Source organism: Aspergillus piperis, assembly GCF_003184755.1.
Source record: "Aspergillus piperis CBS 112811 unplaced genomic scaffold BO85scaffold_34, whole genome shotgun sequence".
NCBI classification, from domain to species: domain Eukaryota; kingdom Fungi; phylum Ascomycota; class Eurotiomycetes; order Eurotiales; family Aspergillaceae; genus Aspergillus; species Aspergillus piperis.
Window position 1 is genome coordinate 214,124 of NW_020291624.1, and position 15,129 is coordinate 229,252.

The 15,129-nt window shown below is 50.8% G+C and overlaps 7 protein-coding genes across 7 annotated transcripts; 3 read left to right on the plus strand and 4 right to left on the minus strand.

Annotated features, from left to right (window-relative positions):
* Positions 1-392: 392 nt before the first annotated feature.
* Positions 393-1,895, plus strand: BO85DRAFT_408528 (MFS general substrate transporter; the record flags this gene model as incomplete). The annotated part of the gene is made up of 1 exon (XM_025657402.1): positions 393-1,895. A coding segment is annotated over one exon (1,503 nt), but the record flags the coding sequence as incomplete, so codon positions are not given.
* Positions 1,896-2,992: 1,097 nt separating this feature from the next.
* BO85DRAFT_464149 (uncharacterized protein) lies at positions 2,993-4,147 on the minus strand (the record flags this gene model as incomplete). Its single annotated transcript, XM_025661969.1, has 5 exons — positions 2,993-3,092; positions 3,212-3,671; positions 3,727-3,763; positions 3,842-3,861; positions 3,937-4,147. 5 exons carry the CDS (start codon positions 4,145-4,147, stop codon positions 2,993-2,995), a joined length of 828 nt encoding a protein of 275 aa, XP_025510137.1.
* A 1,033-nt stretch (positions 4,148-5,180) lies between these two features.
* On the plus strand, positions 5,181-6,654 carry BO85DRAFT_408535 (cytochrome P450 oxidoreductase; the record flags this gene model as incomplete). The annotated part of the gene is made up of 3 exons (XM_025657403.1): positions 5,181-5,454; positions 5,623-5,926; positions 5,985-6,654. The coding sequence occupies 3 exons, from the start codon at positions 5,181-5,183 to the stop codon at positions 6,595-6,597; spliced, it is 1,191 nt and encodes a 396-aa protein (XP_025510138.1). The 3' UTR covers positions 6,598-6,654.
* Positions 6,655-6,892: 238 nt separating this feature from the next.
* BO85DRAFT_464151 (uncharacterized protein) lies at positions 6,893-7,355 on the minus strand (the record flags this gene model as incomplete). Its single annotated transcript, XM_025661970.1, has 2 exons — positions 6,893-6,913; positions 7,011-7,355. 2 exons carry the CDS (start codon positions 7,353-7,355, stop codon positions 6,893-6,895), a joined length of 366 nt encoding a protein of 121 aa, XP_025510139.1.
* Positions 7,356-7,746: 391 nt separating this feature from the next.
* BO85DRAFT_432150 (ABC1 kinase family protein) lies at positions 7,747-10,035 on the minus strand. The gene is made up of 2 exons (XM_025658366.1): positions 9,137-10,035; positions 7,747-9,084 (listed from the first exon to the last, which is right to left on the minus strand). Exons 1-2 carry the CDS (start codon positions 9,916-9,918, stop codon positions 7,869-7,871), a joined length of 1,998 nt encoding a protein of 665 aa, XP_025510140.1. The 5' UTR covers positions 9,919-10,035; the 3' UTR covers positions 7,747-7,868.
* A 1,713-nt stretch (positions 10,036-11,748) lies between these two features.
* Positions 11,749-13,297, plus strand: BO85DRAFT_432151 (terpene synthase family protein). Its single transcript, XM_025658367.1, has 7 exons — positions 11,749-11,844; positions 11,897-11,915; positions 11,976-12,170; positions 12,226-12,382; positions 12,439-12,532; positions 12,683-12,906; positions 12,957-13,297. The coding sequence occupies exons 1-7, from the start codon at positions 11,773-11,775 to the stop codon at positions 13,057-13,059; spliced, it is 864 nt and encodes a 287-aa protein (XP_025510141.1). The 5' UTR covers positions 11,749-11,772; the 3' UTR covers positions 13,060-13,297.
* On the minus strand, positions 13,182-14,066 carry BO85DRAFT_384440 (uncharacterized protein; the record flags this gene model as incomplete). The annotated part of the gene is made up of 2 exons (XM_025656551.1): positions 13,182-13,233; positions 13,522-14,066. 2 exons carry the CDS (start codon positions 14,064-14,066, stop codon positions 13,182-13,184), a joined length of 597 nt encoding a protein of 198 aa, XP_025510142.1.
* Between the last annotated feature and the right edge of the window lie 1,063 nt (positions 14,067-15,129).

Consider the following 15,129-nt stretch of genomic DNA (forward strand, 5'->3'; position numbering starts at 1 on the left):
CAAACGGCGCCTCGCTAAGATCAAGCTAGCGTCGCATGTAAGATTATAGTGTGACACCTCACAAAGAACATTCTTGAACTAACATAGACTAAATGGCCCGTTCGAGTGATCTCCAGAGACAATCAGCCTAGCACTTGTGTTGGATTCAAAAATTGAGCTACGTGTCCTACTACGAGTACTTATGTCTATTTGGAAGATCCCCGATACTAACCCTGGCAAATACCCCTTAAAGGCCCTTTGGCATGCCACGCAGCTGTCAAACTATACACCTAAGATATGCGTCCAAATAAGTTAATATGTAGGCTTTATCCCACCAGACGGAACGCACCCTTAACCAACCTTCCCACAACCCTAACCACACCTCCTTCCACCCCTACAACTGGTCTCAAGCAATGGAGACGCACCGACCCCCTCCACGAAAACACTCCATCTCCTTCTGGCTCGTCTTCCTATCGCTCCGCCTCCTCTCCTTTGTGTCCGCATTAGATGGCGCAATCATCAGCACCGCCCTCCCCAAAGTAACCGCCTCTCTCGGCGGCGAAACCGACTATATCTGGATAGCCAACAGCTTCACCATCGCCCAAACAATCGTACAACCCTTTCTCGCCCAACTCTGCGACATCTACGGCCGACGCAACCCCATCCTAATCTCAGTGGCCCTATTCCTCCTGGGCAGCGGCCTAGCGGGCGGCGCCTCCACAGTGGGCCAGTTGATCGGCGGTCGCACGGTCCAAGGGCTCGGCTCAGGCGGCATCTACATCCTCGTGGACCTAATTGTATGCGATCTGGTCCCCCAGCGCGAACGCGGCCAATACCTAGGCATCGTGCTCTCCCTCGCAGCCGTCGGCGCCGTCCTAGGCCCCGTTCTCGGCGGCGCCCTCGCCCAAGCCAACTGGCGCTGGGTCTTCTACCTCAACCTGCCCCTCGCCGGGCCCGTACTTCTGTTCATGCTGTTCTTCCTGCGCCTCGACGCCCCTCAATCCTCTTCCTCCAATACATCCCCCTCCATCCACCGCATCGACTGGCCCGGCAACATCCTCTTCGCCGGGTCCATCCTCTCCCAACTCCTCGCCCTCGTCGGCGGCGGCACCCTCCACCCCTGGACCTCCCCCTCGACCCTTGTCCCCCTAATCATCGGCATCATTGGCTGGATGCTCTTCCACATCTACGAAGCCCTCCCACCAAAATACTGTCCCCATCCCTGCATACCTCCCCACCTCTTCTCCACCCGCAACAGCCTCCTCGGCTTCATCCTCGCCTTCGACGCCGCCCTCCTCATGCAATGGACCCTCTACTTCCTCCCTATCTACTTCCAGGGCGTGCAGCGCAAGTCCCCACTAACATCAGGAATTGACCTCCTCCCCTACAGCGCCTTTCTGATCCCCTTCGCCATGGTCGCCGGCGCAATCATGTCCCGCACGGGACTGTGCCGCCCACTACACTTCACAGGCTTCGCAGCCCTCTCTCTCGCCCTGGGCCTCTTTACCCTACTCTCAGCTAACTCCCCCCGCGCCGCATGGGTCTGTGTCCAGCTCCCCGCCGCACTAGGCCAGGGCTTCCTAGCTACTACTATCCTCCCTGCTATTCAGTCGTCCCTGGGTCCTGCCGATACGGCGAGTTCTACGGGCGTGTATGCGTTCCTGCGGTCGTTAGCATTTGTGTGGGGATCTACGGCTCCGGGGATTGTGTTTAATGCGAGGGTGGATGTGTACGCGGGGAGAGTTATTGATGATGAGACGCTGAGGGAGAGGTTGCTGGATGGGAGGGCGTATGGTGCGGCAGCGGAGTTTGCTGGGGATTGGGGAGCGGGGATGGATACGGTGCAGAGAGAGCAGGTGAGGGAGGTGTATCGGTTGGCGTTGAGGACAGTGTGGCTTGTGGGGTTGGCGTTTGCGTTGGTGGGCGTTGTGGTTGGGCTGGGGATGAGGAGGGTGGTGCTACGGGGGGAGTTGGAGGAGAATGGGTATGGCTTAAGGGAGAAGGGGGATGTCCAGAGGGAAGAGAGGGCTGTGGATGATGGTGTGGGTGAGGAGGAGGGTGAGGCAAAGAGGGAGGGGGGGGAAACTGAAAGTAGGGCTTGAGGTTAAGGTTTAGTGCTTATGTTTCTGCAGATGCATGGTTCGGAAAATTTGTTGATTAGGGTGCGCGAGGATGTAGTGTGGTAATGTTTCGTGTGTAGGTGTGAAGGTGTAGAATGTAATAGATACTTACTAGTGGGTAATGACAGAATGATAAAAACAGGGCCCAAGGCAGAATTCTTCAAGTGCAGGTCTATAAGCGAGGCTCTCTAAAGTGGTCTGCATATGACAAAAATTTCCGAGATGGCGGCTAAGATTTGCGCTATAAATTGTACAACTGGCATGGTTGCAAATACTAAACTGGTGTGAATTACCGTAATATATTCATGGTATTAGGTTCAGTTATTTATGAATAAAACAAGCAGCACGAGCGCCTATAGATGTTCAGAATTTTGTAATCGGGGGCTGAAGACTGCATACACGAGCGAGTATCCACTCAATTCCCCTCGTTCTGATGTAATCGACCCATCTCGTACCCATCTGATTGAGCCGCATTCGTCGGCAGATCTGATGAGCTATGTAGATTATGATATGGGCCTCGCTGGTCTGATGACCCCTGGCTGAGTTGGGGCTTAGGGGTCGCCGACGATGAGGATGTAAACGACTTTCCACCGTTACTGCTACTCTTACTAGCATTCTGTGAAAAGCCGAGCAACCCAACTATGGACCCCGTAAGCGAGGAGAAGAATAATCGTGGTTGTCGCCTTGGCGTGCTGCCCATGCCTCTGGAATTGGAGCCGTGCGGATGGTTTCGATGTATTAGCCGCCACACGGCTGGCGAGCAACTGCAAATGATAGCGATATTAAGCTCCAAGATTCTGCCAAGAGGCGAAAGGCTGTCAGTACAATGGGTCTGATTCTCCTATTACCTGCCGTCTCTACAGCGCCAAGACTCGTCCTTCGGGGCGGAGGACTTACGAGGTAACATCGTATGCGCCTTCGTTCCAGTCAGTATCGCTCCCAACGTGCAGCTGGACTCGGTAGTACATGCTAATGCAGCTGGCTAGTAGAGCTCTGAATGGCGTGTGCATTGTTAGTGAGAGACGATCCTCGTATATGTGGGCTGTCGGGATCTGCACATGATAGGCCAAATGTCCATATTCAGGGTCCCGGTGGGGCGGGTTGACACATACATACAACCAACACCGAATACCAAGGCAATATTCAGCCTTTTCTGCCGCGATAACTTCAGTTTCCAGATAATAGGCTGCGGCAGGATCAGTGCATAGGCATCTAGGAGAATGTTCCCTGCTCCCTGCACAATTGCGTCTGGCAACGCCATTGAACAGCGGTGGAAGGTGTCCATATCAAGGTATGAGTGGCCCGCGCGCGGGGCACAGACAACTGCCGTCAGAATGAAGGTATGGATATATAGCAAGAAAGCCGCGATCAAACCAGCCCAACATGCCTTGGAGAAATTGCGGTGAAGTGGGGCATCGAACAGACGGCGGTAGAGCACGAATACTGGCGCCCGCGAAAAGAAAAAGGCAAGCGGGTTGAAAAGATTTTGCGCCAAGCGCAGTCGCCAGTATTTCTGGTCGCTATACAGCCACGATAAAGGCACGTCCCACATGTGCCGAGCTGCATAGCTCACTGGGGGCACGAGGCCTTTTAGCACTGGCTATATTCATGGGAAGCGAATGCTTACAGTGGATCAGAAAACCCATATAGGCGAAAGTGCAGATCTGTCCCGAATTAAGTGTCAGCTATTATAGCCGCGGAGAAATGTGAAGATGCGGAGGTCGCCGCTCGAGCCATCGTACCACGGCAAGTATGCATAGGACTAGAGACGATCTGAGTCAGATTGACAGGCAAGAGGAGGCGGTACATGGAATTCTCCATGGCTGAGAGTGCTTACCATCGTCTGCGGCAACCTTCTGTAGGCTCCGAGCAACAGAATACAGGCGAAGGGAGACAGCAATGGTTGTCATGATGTAGAAGAGTGCGGCAAATCCAATAATCGTAGATTGTAATGACGGAGGATTGCCATATAGGTTGGGAGTCACCCCGGCGGGAGGGGTCCCCGCAGGAACCTGAGCCATGTCTATGGTTGCAGACGCGGCTGCCATGGTGAAGAAACTTGACTATAACTGAAAGGATTGCAATGCTTCCAGGGAGAAAGTCTCAAGGCGCAGCTATATACCGCAGAAGGACGAAAAGTATCGTGCATCATGCCGCAAGGCAGATATTGGTCAAATCGATTGGTCCTAGATGTTGGAAGCGAGGTGCGAAGGATGTTGGCCGGAGGGCCAGACAGAAATCGGTCCGGAACGTTATCTTATTTTGGAAATCTTCAGCCTTTGAAGGGGCCATCTTGGTCAGCTTCATGATGATTCAAACTCTAGATAAGTGGAGTGGGCGTGGCGCAGGGTCAATGCAGAGGTTCCTGTTGAGGCAGCCACTGCCGGTACTGTTTAGGTACTGACGATTTGTATCGACGGTAGGATTGCAAATTACCACATTTCTTGTCATCTATGCAGACTAATACGGACAGAAACTCCAAGCGAAATGTCTAGTGCTTATCGCAGTATCTTCTGCCTCCTCATTCGGCATACTGATGTTTGCACTGGAAATTGAGACCATTGACCATATCAGAACGCGGGCATGGAGCCACGCTTTCTCCTCCACTTCATGTTAATGGCTTGATTTATTCATTCCTTCCACTTCAGTATCCTCCACTGACGAGCCTACATTGCTGTATCCTTCAATATGGAGTGGCAACTGTCACACCACAAAATCTCTCTTGGAGATGCAGAAAGCCCCCTAGCATTCACAGCCGTATCTATAGCCATTTTATGGTCACTCTGGTATCTTTGGCGCTTCTACATCGTTCCCGCCCTCTACCTTAATGAACCACGCATACTACCATACTGGATCCCCTTTATAGGTGCGTCTCTTTCACCCCTTCCACATCCATGATCTTTCAATTAACGCACCATCAAACAGGCCATACTGTATCCTTCGTACGATGCGCAGAACATGTATATCGGAGAGCGAAGTAAGCCACCCTTACCCCCTCTTCCACGACCCCGGAAACTAAAACACAGCGTATCCACATATAGTGCCTACTTCCCCGACACCGAGCCCTACAGCGTCATCCTCATGGGAGGCACAACAGTCATCATCCGGGACATCAAACACCTATCCAGTGTATGGAGAAATACCAGCGCCCTAAGCTATGACCCCTTCACCTCTCGCATGCTCATGGCCTTTGGCATAACACCGCATCATGTGCGAAACCTGTATAAACCAGAGCCAGCGCGTCTGCTTCCTGACGAACAGACACGCGAGCGATCCTTGCTATCGTGTGCCAATCCGAAGAAACTCTCTTATATGCATTTGCAGAGCCAGTGGTTCAAGACGCAGCTACTGCCGGGTGAGCACCTTAATGGATTATTAAATGCTTATCCAGTGTTTTTGTCTCGATTTCTTGATATCTCACTCCTACGTAAGGGTTTGGCTAGGGAGGTAACATCTTTCAAATGTGATGGAGCCAATACTTCGGTGACACTCCCCCTGGGACGCTTCTGTCGCTACGTTCTAGCGCAGAGCGCATTCCGAACCTTCTTCGGCGAGGAATTATTCGAAATCGAGCCGGAATTTACCCGCATCTACCAACGCTGGGAAGACGCCAGCTGGAAGATCTTCTATAACTTCCCCCATTTCCTCGCGCCGGGGCTACAAGCGGATCGTAAGCGTGTTATCGCTGCTCTCGCTGTGTATCTGGATCTACCTGAATCCAAGAGAAAGAACACCGCTTGGATATTCGGAGCTATGAATTCCGAATTGACCAATTTGGGCTTGCCTGCCCATGACCGCGCCGGCCTAATCATGATGATCTGTTGGGCGTATGTTTATCCCCCGCCCAAACAATTTTAACACTAGAAGCTAACTGGGAAACCACAGAATAAACAACAACGCCCACTACATCGCCTTCTGGATGTTCGCACACATTCTCACCAACCCAACCCTGAAAGCATCCATTGAGAGCGAAATATCCGCCTGCTTCCCCAGCCCAACCTCAGACCAAGGATGCGACATGGAGAAACTATCCAACGCATGTCCCCATCTCAACGCCCTCTGGGCTGAAGCCCTTCGGCTATACAATTTCTCGACGGCAGTGCGCAAAGCCGTGGATGACTGCTCCGTCGGAACTAAGATAATTCACAAGGGAGACCAAGTCTTCGGTCCCGTGCGGAACTTCCACTTGGCTGAGGGTGTCTTTAGTTCCGGGGCTGCGGACTTCGACTACACTCGCTTCCTGAAGAATCCTAAGATCAGACAGGCGAAGGAGTATTTCCCGTTCGGGGGTGGTCATACGCTGTGTCCGGGGAGGTATTTTGCTGAACGGGAGGTGTATTTGTTGGTTGCGATGAGTTTAAGAAGATTCAAGATGGAGGTCACGACTGCTGATGGGGACGTTGTGGAGAGCCCGAAAGTTCCAGACATTCGCATGGATTTGCCGTCTCTGGCGGCGGCAGCGCCGGCGGGGGATTTGTTTGTGACGGTGAGTAGTTGAAACTTTTTATACGTGGTGAAGGGTGGAATATGGGTGGGGTGAAGGAATATGTCGGAGGTGTTGTCAATATTCCCCAGCAAGTAAATAGTTGTATAGTCTGGTTCTTCAGTCATGGAATAGCTGAATGTGTATAGAGCATGTCGAAGATCTCTCGTCTGTGGTGGCCACTCCATGCATCAGTCAAGATGTTTTTGGCAAGACACCACGCAATTACATCAAATATTTGATTCCTACATCGTATAATTTCCTTTATCAATTCCATTTGCGTTGTGCCTGTCCAGAGGACAGGAAACAATCAATCCTTCGCTCCCAACTCCTCGTCTAGTAGTCTGTCAGTCCATCAACCACATAGATAAAACATAGCATCTTAGAAGCAAATCCAAACTTGAATATCAATCAAACAAATTACATACCCAATCCCCCGCCCTCCCCCTCCAATACACCAACCAAACAGTAACCACATCCAAACCCAACACAGGGACAATCCCCAAACACGTATCCACCGCTTCCTCCGTCCAACCATCACCATAGTAAGCATGCCATGCTACAATAGGGAGTGTAACAAGATGCATGGCAATAAATCCGATAAGTTGGATGGTGATATCAGTCGACATGCCGAAGAAGTAGAGCTGGATCCACACAATCATGCAGGTTCCTAGCCCTTCATATAGATTATACCAGAAGGGGCTCCATTCTGGGGATGGGATTAGGTAGAAGGAGAGGGTTTTGAAGAGGGATGGGAGGATGGTTGGTGGCATTGGTGGTGGTGATTTCTTCAGAGTGTTGTATATATGCTCTTGGGAATGGGGAGTTGGTAATGAATGGGTAGGTAGAGGTAGTTCTTGGTTTTTATGGGGTGGGATATCTTTCAAACTGGTTATTTGAGCTGGCCCCCTGAAGGCTCCATTGTAGGGCTGGAATTGGTATTCTTAAGGCCTGCGGATGGATCCTCGCTGTGGGGTAGGCCGAAACCTGGCAAATGGGCGGGTGCACTGAGAATCAATATTCCCTTGAACTGGCTCAAGTGGACCGATTATCGGCAATACGTCGGGTCCATTTATTTAGTTTCAATGAATATACACTGTGCGAAATAATTCAAAGTAATCATCGGTAACTATCAAGAACTCGTGATGAAGTATCCAAACCTATGGGTATAGTGATATGCGATGATAACAGTGGAGTTTTCTCTATCTCTTTTATATAAAGCGTATCATAGAGGAGAGGTAAATATACATATAGATCTCTTTATACAGTCCGGCCTAAGAACCTGTCTAACCCTCAAAGACATTTTGACTCAATTCCACGCCCATATCCTTGGCCATTCCCTGCATCTGCGCCTCAATGCTATCCTCCATACCACCACCAAGTCTCAAAAACTGCCGCACCTTCGTAAACCAGAAGAACAGGTCCGTGCTGAACAGCACCACGCGGAACAGCAGATGACGACCAAAGTTCCTCAGCTTCTCCGACGCCGACAAGTCCGGAGACTCAACAAGCGCGCGGGACGCCCATGTTCCGGTGATCTTGACGCGGTTGACAGGTGAGCCTAAAAACTGATTGTTGGCCTGAACGATGCGAAGGTTGCGGCCAATGAAGATCAGTGGGCGGGGCCATTTGGACTCATCGCCGAGAATGTCACGAATTGCTTTGCGGGCAGCTTGCTGCATTTCGTAGTGGCGCGTGGCACGCTCAGATTTGCTAAGCCCTTCGAAAGAGCGGTGCGTTGAGAGGTCGCCGCCGCGGTAGGGACGCATCAGGGTCGCAGAGGCGAAGAGGTCAGCATTCTGAACGCCCCAGCCGCGGACGATGGAGTTAAGGGTGGTGTTGTCAAAGGTGAGGAGGGCTTTCCAGAAGCGGGCGTACTGGTGTCGGAATTCAGTGTCCATGTGGATGTAGAGTCCGTGATCGATGAGGACAAGCTCTGGGTGACCGGAAGGAGTCCGGCGGATGAAGATGTTGCCTGGGTGCGGGTCGCAATGGACTATACCCCAGAGGAACATTTGTGCGGAAAAGAGGTCTACCATAGTAGTCATGACTTCCTTAAGAGAAAGGCCGAGACCAGCGCGAGCGTATCCACCGCGCCAGTGATCGCGCTCGGGCTTAATCTTGGTGGTAAGGTTCGGATTGCGAGCCACCTTGGCAACAGGGTCTTCGGTGTTGCGCGCGTCAAGAGGCGTGCCATGGCAGCCCGGGGTGCCGCTGCGCCAGCCGCCACGCCAGGTCCGCGTGATTGAGTCCTTGTCCCAAAGGCGGACACCCTCAATCCACTCGGCGGTCATAACACGCTTAGAGCTGAGCTCGCGGTAGACCTTGGGAATGTAGACGCGGCCGCGGAGACGGGACTCTCCGGCGACCAAACGCGCCATGTGCTCGGAGTTGTCGGCTTCATTTTCAAAGTCAGTCTCCAGGGAGAGACGCTCCGACACATAGGGTACCAGGCTGTAGAACGGGATATCAAAGGTACGGCTATAAATCCAGGCAACGACTCTGTTCTCATTAGCATTTCGTGGGCGATGCTGGGTGCGGGGTGGGAACTTACTTGAAAGCCCACAGATCCCATTTCAGCTGTTGAGCGATTTCACGTTTCTGTATCTTGATTGCCACCTCGCGGCCATCCGGAAGGCGCGCCCAATGTACCTGTGCTACACTGGCACTCGCGCGCGCAGCCCGCTCCATAACGCCCTTGCCGGGCTCACCCGAGAAGGAGACGCCAAAAACCTCCTCAGCGGAGCGGCCAAAGTCCTCGCGGATGACCTTCTCGACATCTTTCCAGTCGTTCTGAGGGGCGTCATCGAACATGCGCGAGAACATCTTCTGAAATTCCGGGGGCAGGATGGCGGACTGCATAGCGATGGCTTGGCCGATCTTCAAGTACAGACCGCCATTGTGACGCAGGAGATCGGACAGACGCTCAGCATTGCGGGTGTGTACGGCATTGATATCTCTGGCCAGCGGCGGGTTGGGACGGAAGTTTATCTTGTAATCCAGGGCTACCAGAAGACCCAAACTGAAGGTGCGAGCCGTTCGTGTCAGAGACGAGGCGTAGAATTGGGTGTCGAGGACGTAGACGGTGCCGGTGGCTAGCGACAGGTAGAACAACCGACGAAGCCATTTTCGGGTGCGATCGTAGGTTTTGGCCTTGGTAGGTCTACCTAGGGAGGCTGGCGAGGGCGGGACGAAAGGCTGGTAATGGCCTGCCTGGACATATTGACGGAGCTGGAAGAGACGCTGATGGGGTGCACGAGGGGAGAGGTGGACACGCGGGCGAGCAAGCTGGGAGGGAAGGGAGCGCCAGGCGCGGGAAACGGTGGCCGATGCCATCAGAACGAGAAGACAGGTATGAATATTGTCATGGCGGGGGCATGTAAGAGGACAGTGAAGTCAATGGCGTGACAATGGCGAGAAGTAAGCGAATTCGTTTCAAGCAGAAACAGAGGGGGAAACGCAGATGACGTGAAGGCGGAGAAGGAAGTCGGAGAGGATGACGAATTGCCCGATCTGGCCATTCGGGCGGAGAATTGAACCAAGATACACGTTTTCTCCCATCATTTCCACTCTCTTCAGAGTTCAGATATATACCCCTTAGGAAAAGATAGAAAAACAAAAGAAAAAGAAAAAGAAAAAAGAAATTGATGATGTACAGTCCAAATTATCTCGACATATGAAATCAAGATAGTAGCTGTGGTTGTTCTCTCTGAGATTTCGCTATCAGTGTGGATCCCCTATTGAATCTAACCCTGAACTACTGTAAAAACAGTAGACCACAAATGTCTGGTGCTACTCAGAGATCATTTGTCAAATCAGATACATTATTGTTGTTCTTTCTACTCCAGGCCAAAGCAGAGTGCAGCGACAGAACATTACATGAATGATTCATGTACGATGGAATGTGAACGCATCGTAAAACTGGCATGGTTCTTAAGAGCAGCAACGTTGCTCTTCATGTCCAGGTGAGATCAAGTCTTCCTCTGTGCATCACAGGGATGTTAGTGATAAGACCAAGAATTCGACACGCTAAACAAGACTACTAGTATTACCCTAGCCCAGTAGATGTACACAGTGAAGAAGTCCGATGTGCGTCACAAGACCAAAGAGAAAGAGAGCTTTCCAGAAGTTCAAAATGCCGTGTCAGCAGAGCGCCTACATACGCAGAATGAACAACGATAGAAGCGAGCCGAGTTGCTAAGAGCAATGTGCTCATGCACGGTAACCGGTGTGGTGCCAGGAGCTGTGACCGAAGGTCGGACAGCATGCCCATAGTCGTGGCAATCTCCTACGTCAGAAATGGTGGGATCGACATGATGATAAGCAAGTATAGTCGCTCAACATCTGTATACCAAAACCGAACAAAGCCAGATCACATCCAGAGCGGTGCATGATTGTCCCTAAAAGGACAGCCCCGAGCATGAGTGGAATGCTTCTTATACATCCTGCCGCAAGCTGGATGAAGATAGCCGAGGGAACTCCTGGTATACTGAAGGAAACCGCTGCAGATACCGGAAATAGACAAGAAGCACACATGTGTAAAATCAATCTTCCTTTACTCTCGCTTTTGCGCGCTTTGTATTGACTGAAGCCTCGACAGCGGTCAATGTTGGATATGGAAGAGGACAGAAACCGGCCATGATAGAAGCTATATAATCAGAAGCTTTGGTTGATTGTCCGATTTGTCTTGTTGCAGAATCCGAAGGTGGCAAGTTTGCAGTTGTCCAGGCTGTGAATCGTTAACACTTTGGTCTTGATGGATCTACGTTGAACTCAGTCCGAAGCCAGATATACGGCATTCAGTAACCCCCAAATCATATATATAATAGCGAGTACTTCTTCCTGGTTCGCAATCTTCTTTGTACATTTCCATAACAACCATATCACCTATAGCCTTCTATGATAGCAGCCATAGCGCCCGAATCCTGTAACAGTGATCAATATAATCAACTGCGTGAGTCCATCAGAGGCCGAAATGTCACCATACCAAATCTATACAAGCTACTTCCTGAATGAGAACTTTAAGTTCATCCCATGTACTAGAAGGCACGAGATGAATGTCTGACTCCCTAGGTGCAACGGTACTGTATTACCTGACATAAAGTTGCTGGCTATTTCCCAAATACTGACTTGCAGTAGCTGGGTGGATAATGAACTTATATTCCGAAATTGGAGCGGGCCGATTGCATCATGTTTGTTGCTACTCTTTGCTCGGGATCTTCGTATGAAAAACTCTGTACGTTCGCAAAATACATGGCTTGGGTTTTTCCAGCGGCTTTTACATATGTCATACATTCTGACTGGCAAAATGTAGTATCTTATTTGGGATGACTGTGGGTGCCCATTCTTCCCATTTATGACTTACTATTCTGAGGAATATGATTTCCGGTGAGTCTTCGATTGTGGTGCATTTAAGGACGACCCTCATGCGGCGTCTCTGTGCCGAAATACAAATGTGAAATATTTCAAGTACGATCTTGTTCTGGAAGATGAATATCCAGACTTGCCACATTTTCCAGTTGAACAGCAAAAAGCATTGCGTTGCTGGGATGAAGTCAGGGCCCATATTCGTCAGGACTGTGACAGAGGTATGTTACATACACCAATGTATATGGTACTGCATGTAAAGTCTGACTGCCGAAGAAACTTGCCAGATCCTTCTCGAAAAGATGCTAGGATATGTTTCCAGTGTTAGCAACGTGGACAGTTTGTTCAGCAGCAGTTCCATGCCATTAGTGGAGAGTTACTGGCAACGGAGAGAGCGGACAGCAGCTGTGTACTGTGTTATATGCACCTGTCCGTGAGAATTCTGCTGTGTTTTCCGCTTTCTAGTCTTCTTACCAAGCAATCATCGAGCTTTGCATATGGATTCAATATTACGAGGGCTCACGTGGAGAATGAGCACATGTCCCGCATGTGGAAACATACATCTTACTTGGCTCACATGCAAGTCATCTGCCCGATGCTCTTTTCAATCATGGACACTTAATATGGCGTCAATATTGTCAGATCAAACGATATACAGTCATCCCAAAAGAAATATGTATGTCATGAGACTTGTCCCTTATATTTTACACTCGACTGACACTGTCAACACCAGAATGATGAACAGCCGGAGAACCTGATTCCGGTGCTTATGGCAAACACAGGACTTGATGTTAACCAGACAATGCAGCTCAACCACCATATTTGTCGTTTGGAAGTAGAGGGCTTCTGCGCCAATGCAGATAGGCTCTGTGTGGGTGAGGATGCCCAAGGACGCCGTATTCGGGAAGTCTTCATCAATTGCTGTACGGACATGTTCATGGGACTCATACATTGGAGGTATTACAGACCCCTGGCCAAGTACAGAGTCTCGGCTGACCTTTACCTAGTTATGTTAGCAAGCGCTGGATCAAGCAAACGGACATCAATCCTGATCGAACTATTATATTCCAGGTTGGATCTACAAGAGGTCCTCGGTTGAACAATATTTGACAATGATGTGGCTGAACTTGGAAGGCTTGTTGGGCAGACGTGAAGGGCCCTCTGGTCAAAAGGTTATTGTCAGCTAAACACATCACTACTATCATGCGGGAGTCTATTTGGCCAAGAGAAGGTTAACCCAGCAATTTATACAATGGATGAGCGTTCCAAACTTTGGGGAAGCCACTCGCATTATCACAGCACATACCATGTATCCCAAGTTGGACCCGCTTTGTATTACAGATTTGCGCTCTTCGAGTACTAATTAGACCATCATCCATTCCGTAAGTCACTTTTTGGAGCTTCAGGAAAAGTCAAAGAAAATAGTCCGATAGTAGATAATGCTAAGTATCATATTCGTCTTACGCCATTTGCTCGATAAGTACTAACTACTACACCCCCAACAACTCCTCCACCCCCACCATCCCCATCCCCCCAAATCCCCCACCCAACCTCCTACAAACACCCGCATACTCCCTCATCTTCCCCGGAATAATGACCTCCCACAACTCATCCTTCTTCAACCACTCCAACTGCTCACGACACACCTCCTCCCTCGCCAACGGCAACAACGTGGGCAAATTACTCAGCGCCGCCCGCACAAACCCCTTCTTGAAGCACGTCCCAAACGCCGCCAACGTCTCACCATCAGAGCAAATATCCCTGCCCTGCAACAATGGCCCGCACTGTCGCTTAATCACATCCGCTACATCATCGCCCAGCCGCACCATCGCCTCCTCCTGCCGCGGGTTATCAACATGTTCCATGAGACTGCGCACCGCGGGAAGGAAGGTATTGTTGCGCGTCCAGAGGTCCCAGTGCGGTACGGTGGGTTGACATCCCTTGTCGCAGACTTCGCGCTGGAATTTGGTGAAAATGTCGTTGGGGCGGCCTGTTAATGTGGTGAGGACGCGGATGCAGAGGGGGCTGAATTTGGCGGTGGTGAGGAGGGGGAGGAAGAAGAGAGTGATGGTGGTGGTGAGGAGGAGAGACGGCGGGAGGTGGAGGTGGAGGCGCATGGTGGGTGGTGGTAGATTTGATGGCGGCCTGCGCGCTGCATGTAAAATCAAGAAACCGGTCTTAATTAACTCTGTATTATCGTAGACTTCGTCATGAGAAAAAAGAAAAAGAAAAGAAAAGATGGGGTTGTTAGGAAGGAGCAAGAAAGCAAAACCGCTCAGTTGGTTGTGGTTTCTCCTCAAACTCCAGGTTTCTTGTTTCTTCTTTTTCCCCTGATTGATCGACACCCCGCAGAAATCGGTCATCATCCATCAATCCCTCGGCATCCATCCTTCGGTCATGCACCTGCTTTTCGCATCATCATCATCAGCAGCATCATTATCAGCAGCATCAAATTACCAATAGTAATTCCAAAGCGTAAATTCCCTCATGAAAAAAAATTCCAGGGCAATTCCACGCACAGACACCGAATATGATCTCTCATATTGACATCATGATCTGATCCTCTCCCCCAGCCCCTCGGCCCTCCAGAAACTTATCATCGCGGCCAGCGCGGGAATACCCGTTCAAAGTTCTGACAGCCACGCTGCAGAATCTGAAATGAAAGGGGAGCGGCAGCAGCAGGAGCAGGAGCCCTCTGGATCATCGTGACACACAGGAAACTAGTGGTGATGAGCACTTGCAGCAGGCGTCCGATGGTTCGTGCCATTGCATCTGATCTGTCCAGCTGGTGATATGATATGGAATGCGGGGATGGCTCGATTCGGATAATTAGGCATCGGGGCTGCGCGTGTTGTTCGTCGGCCGTGTCTCGGGTTTTATCACGAAAGGGGAGAGTGTGAGTGTGGGTTAGTAGATAGCAGTAGTCATGGGATGTATCGATCTGTCTGTCGGTCTGTCGGTCAGTTCCTCACGGGGCGTTTGCAGGGGGTGTTGTGGGATGGGTTTCACATCCAAACCTGTTCGAACAGGTTCGATCCCGCCAGTCCGTGTTTGTGCGCTGCTGTTGATTAGATTGGGTTTGGGGAATTGGGTTCATCCCTCCCTCCCTCGTTTGTCATGGGCCCTTTTCCCCCGTGTGGGTGGAGTCAAGTCGGGAACGAGTTGTTCTACTGTACAAAT

Coding starts and splice junctions, on each gene's coding strand:
- BO85DRAFT_432150 (XM_025658366.1), bottom strand. CDS start 9,918: ATGGCATCGGCCACCGTTTCCCGCGCCTGGCGCTCCCTTCCCTCCCAG. Junction 9,085..9,136: donor TGGGATCTGTGGGCTTTCAA/GTAAGTTCCCAC, acceptor TAATGAGAACAG/AGTCGTTGCCTGGATTTATA.
- BO85DRAFT_432151 (XM_025658367.1), top strand. CDS start 11,773: ATGTTTGTTGCTACTCTTTGCTCGGGATCTTCGTATGAAAAACTCTGT. Junction 12,171..12,225: donor TCGTCAGGACTGTGACAGAG/GTATGTTACATA, acceptor TGACTGCCGAAG/AAACTTGCCAGATCCTTCTC. Junction 12,383..12,438: donor TGTGTTATATGCACCTGTCC/GTGAGAATTCTG, acceptor GCAATCATCGAG/CTTTGCATATGGATTCAATA.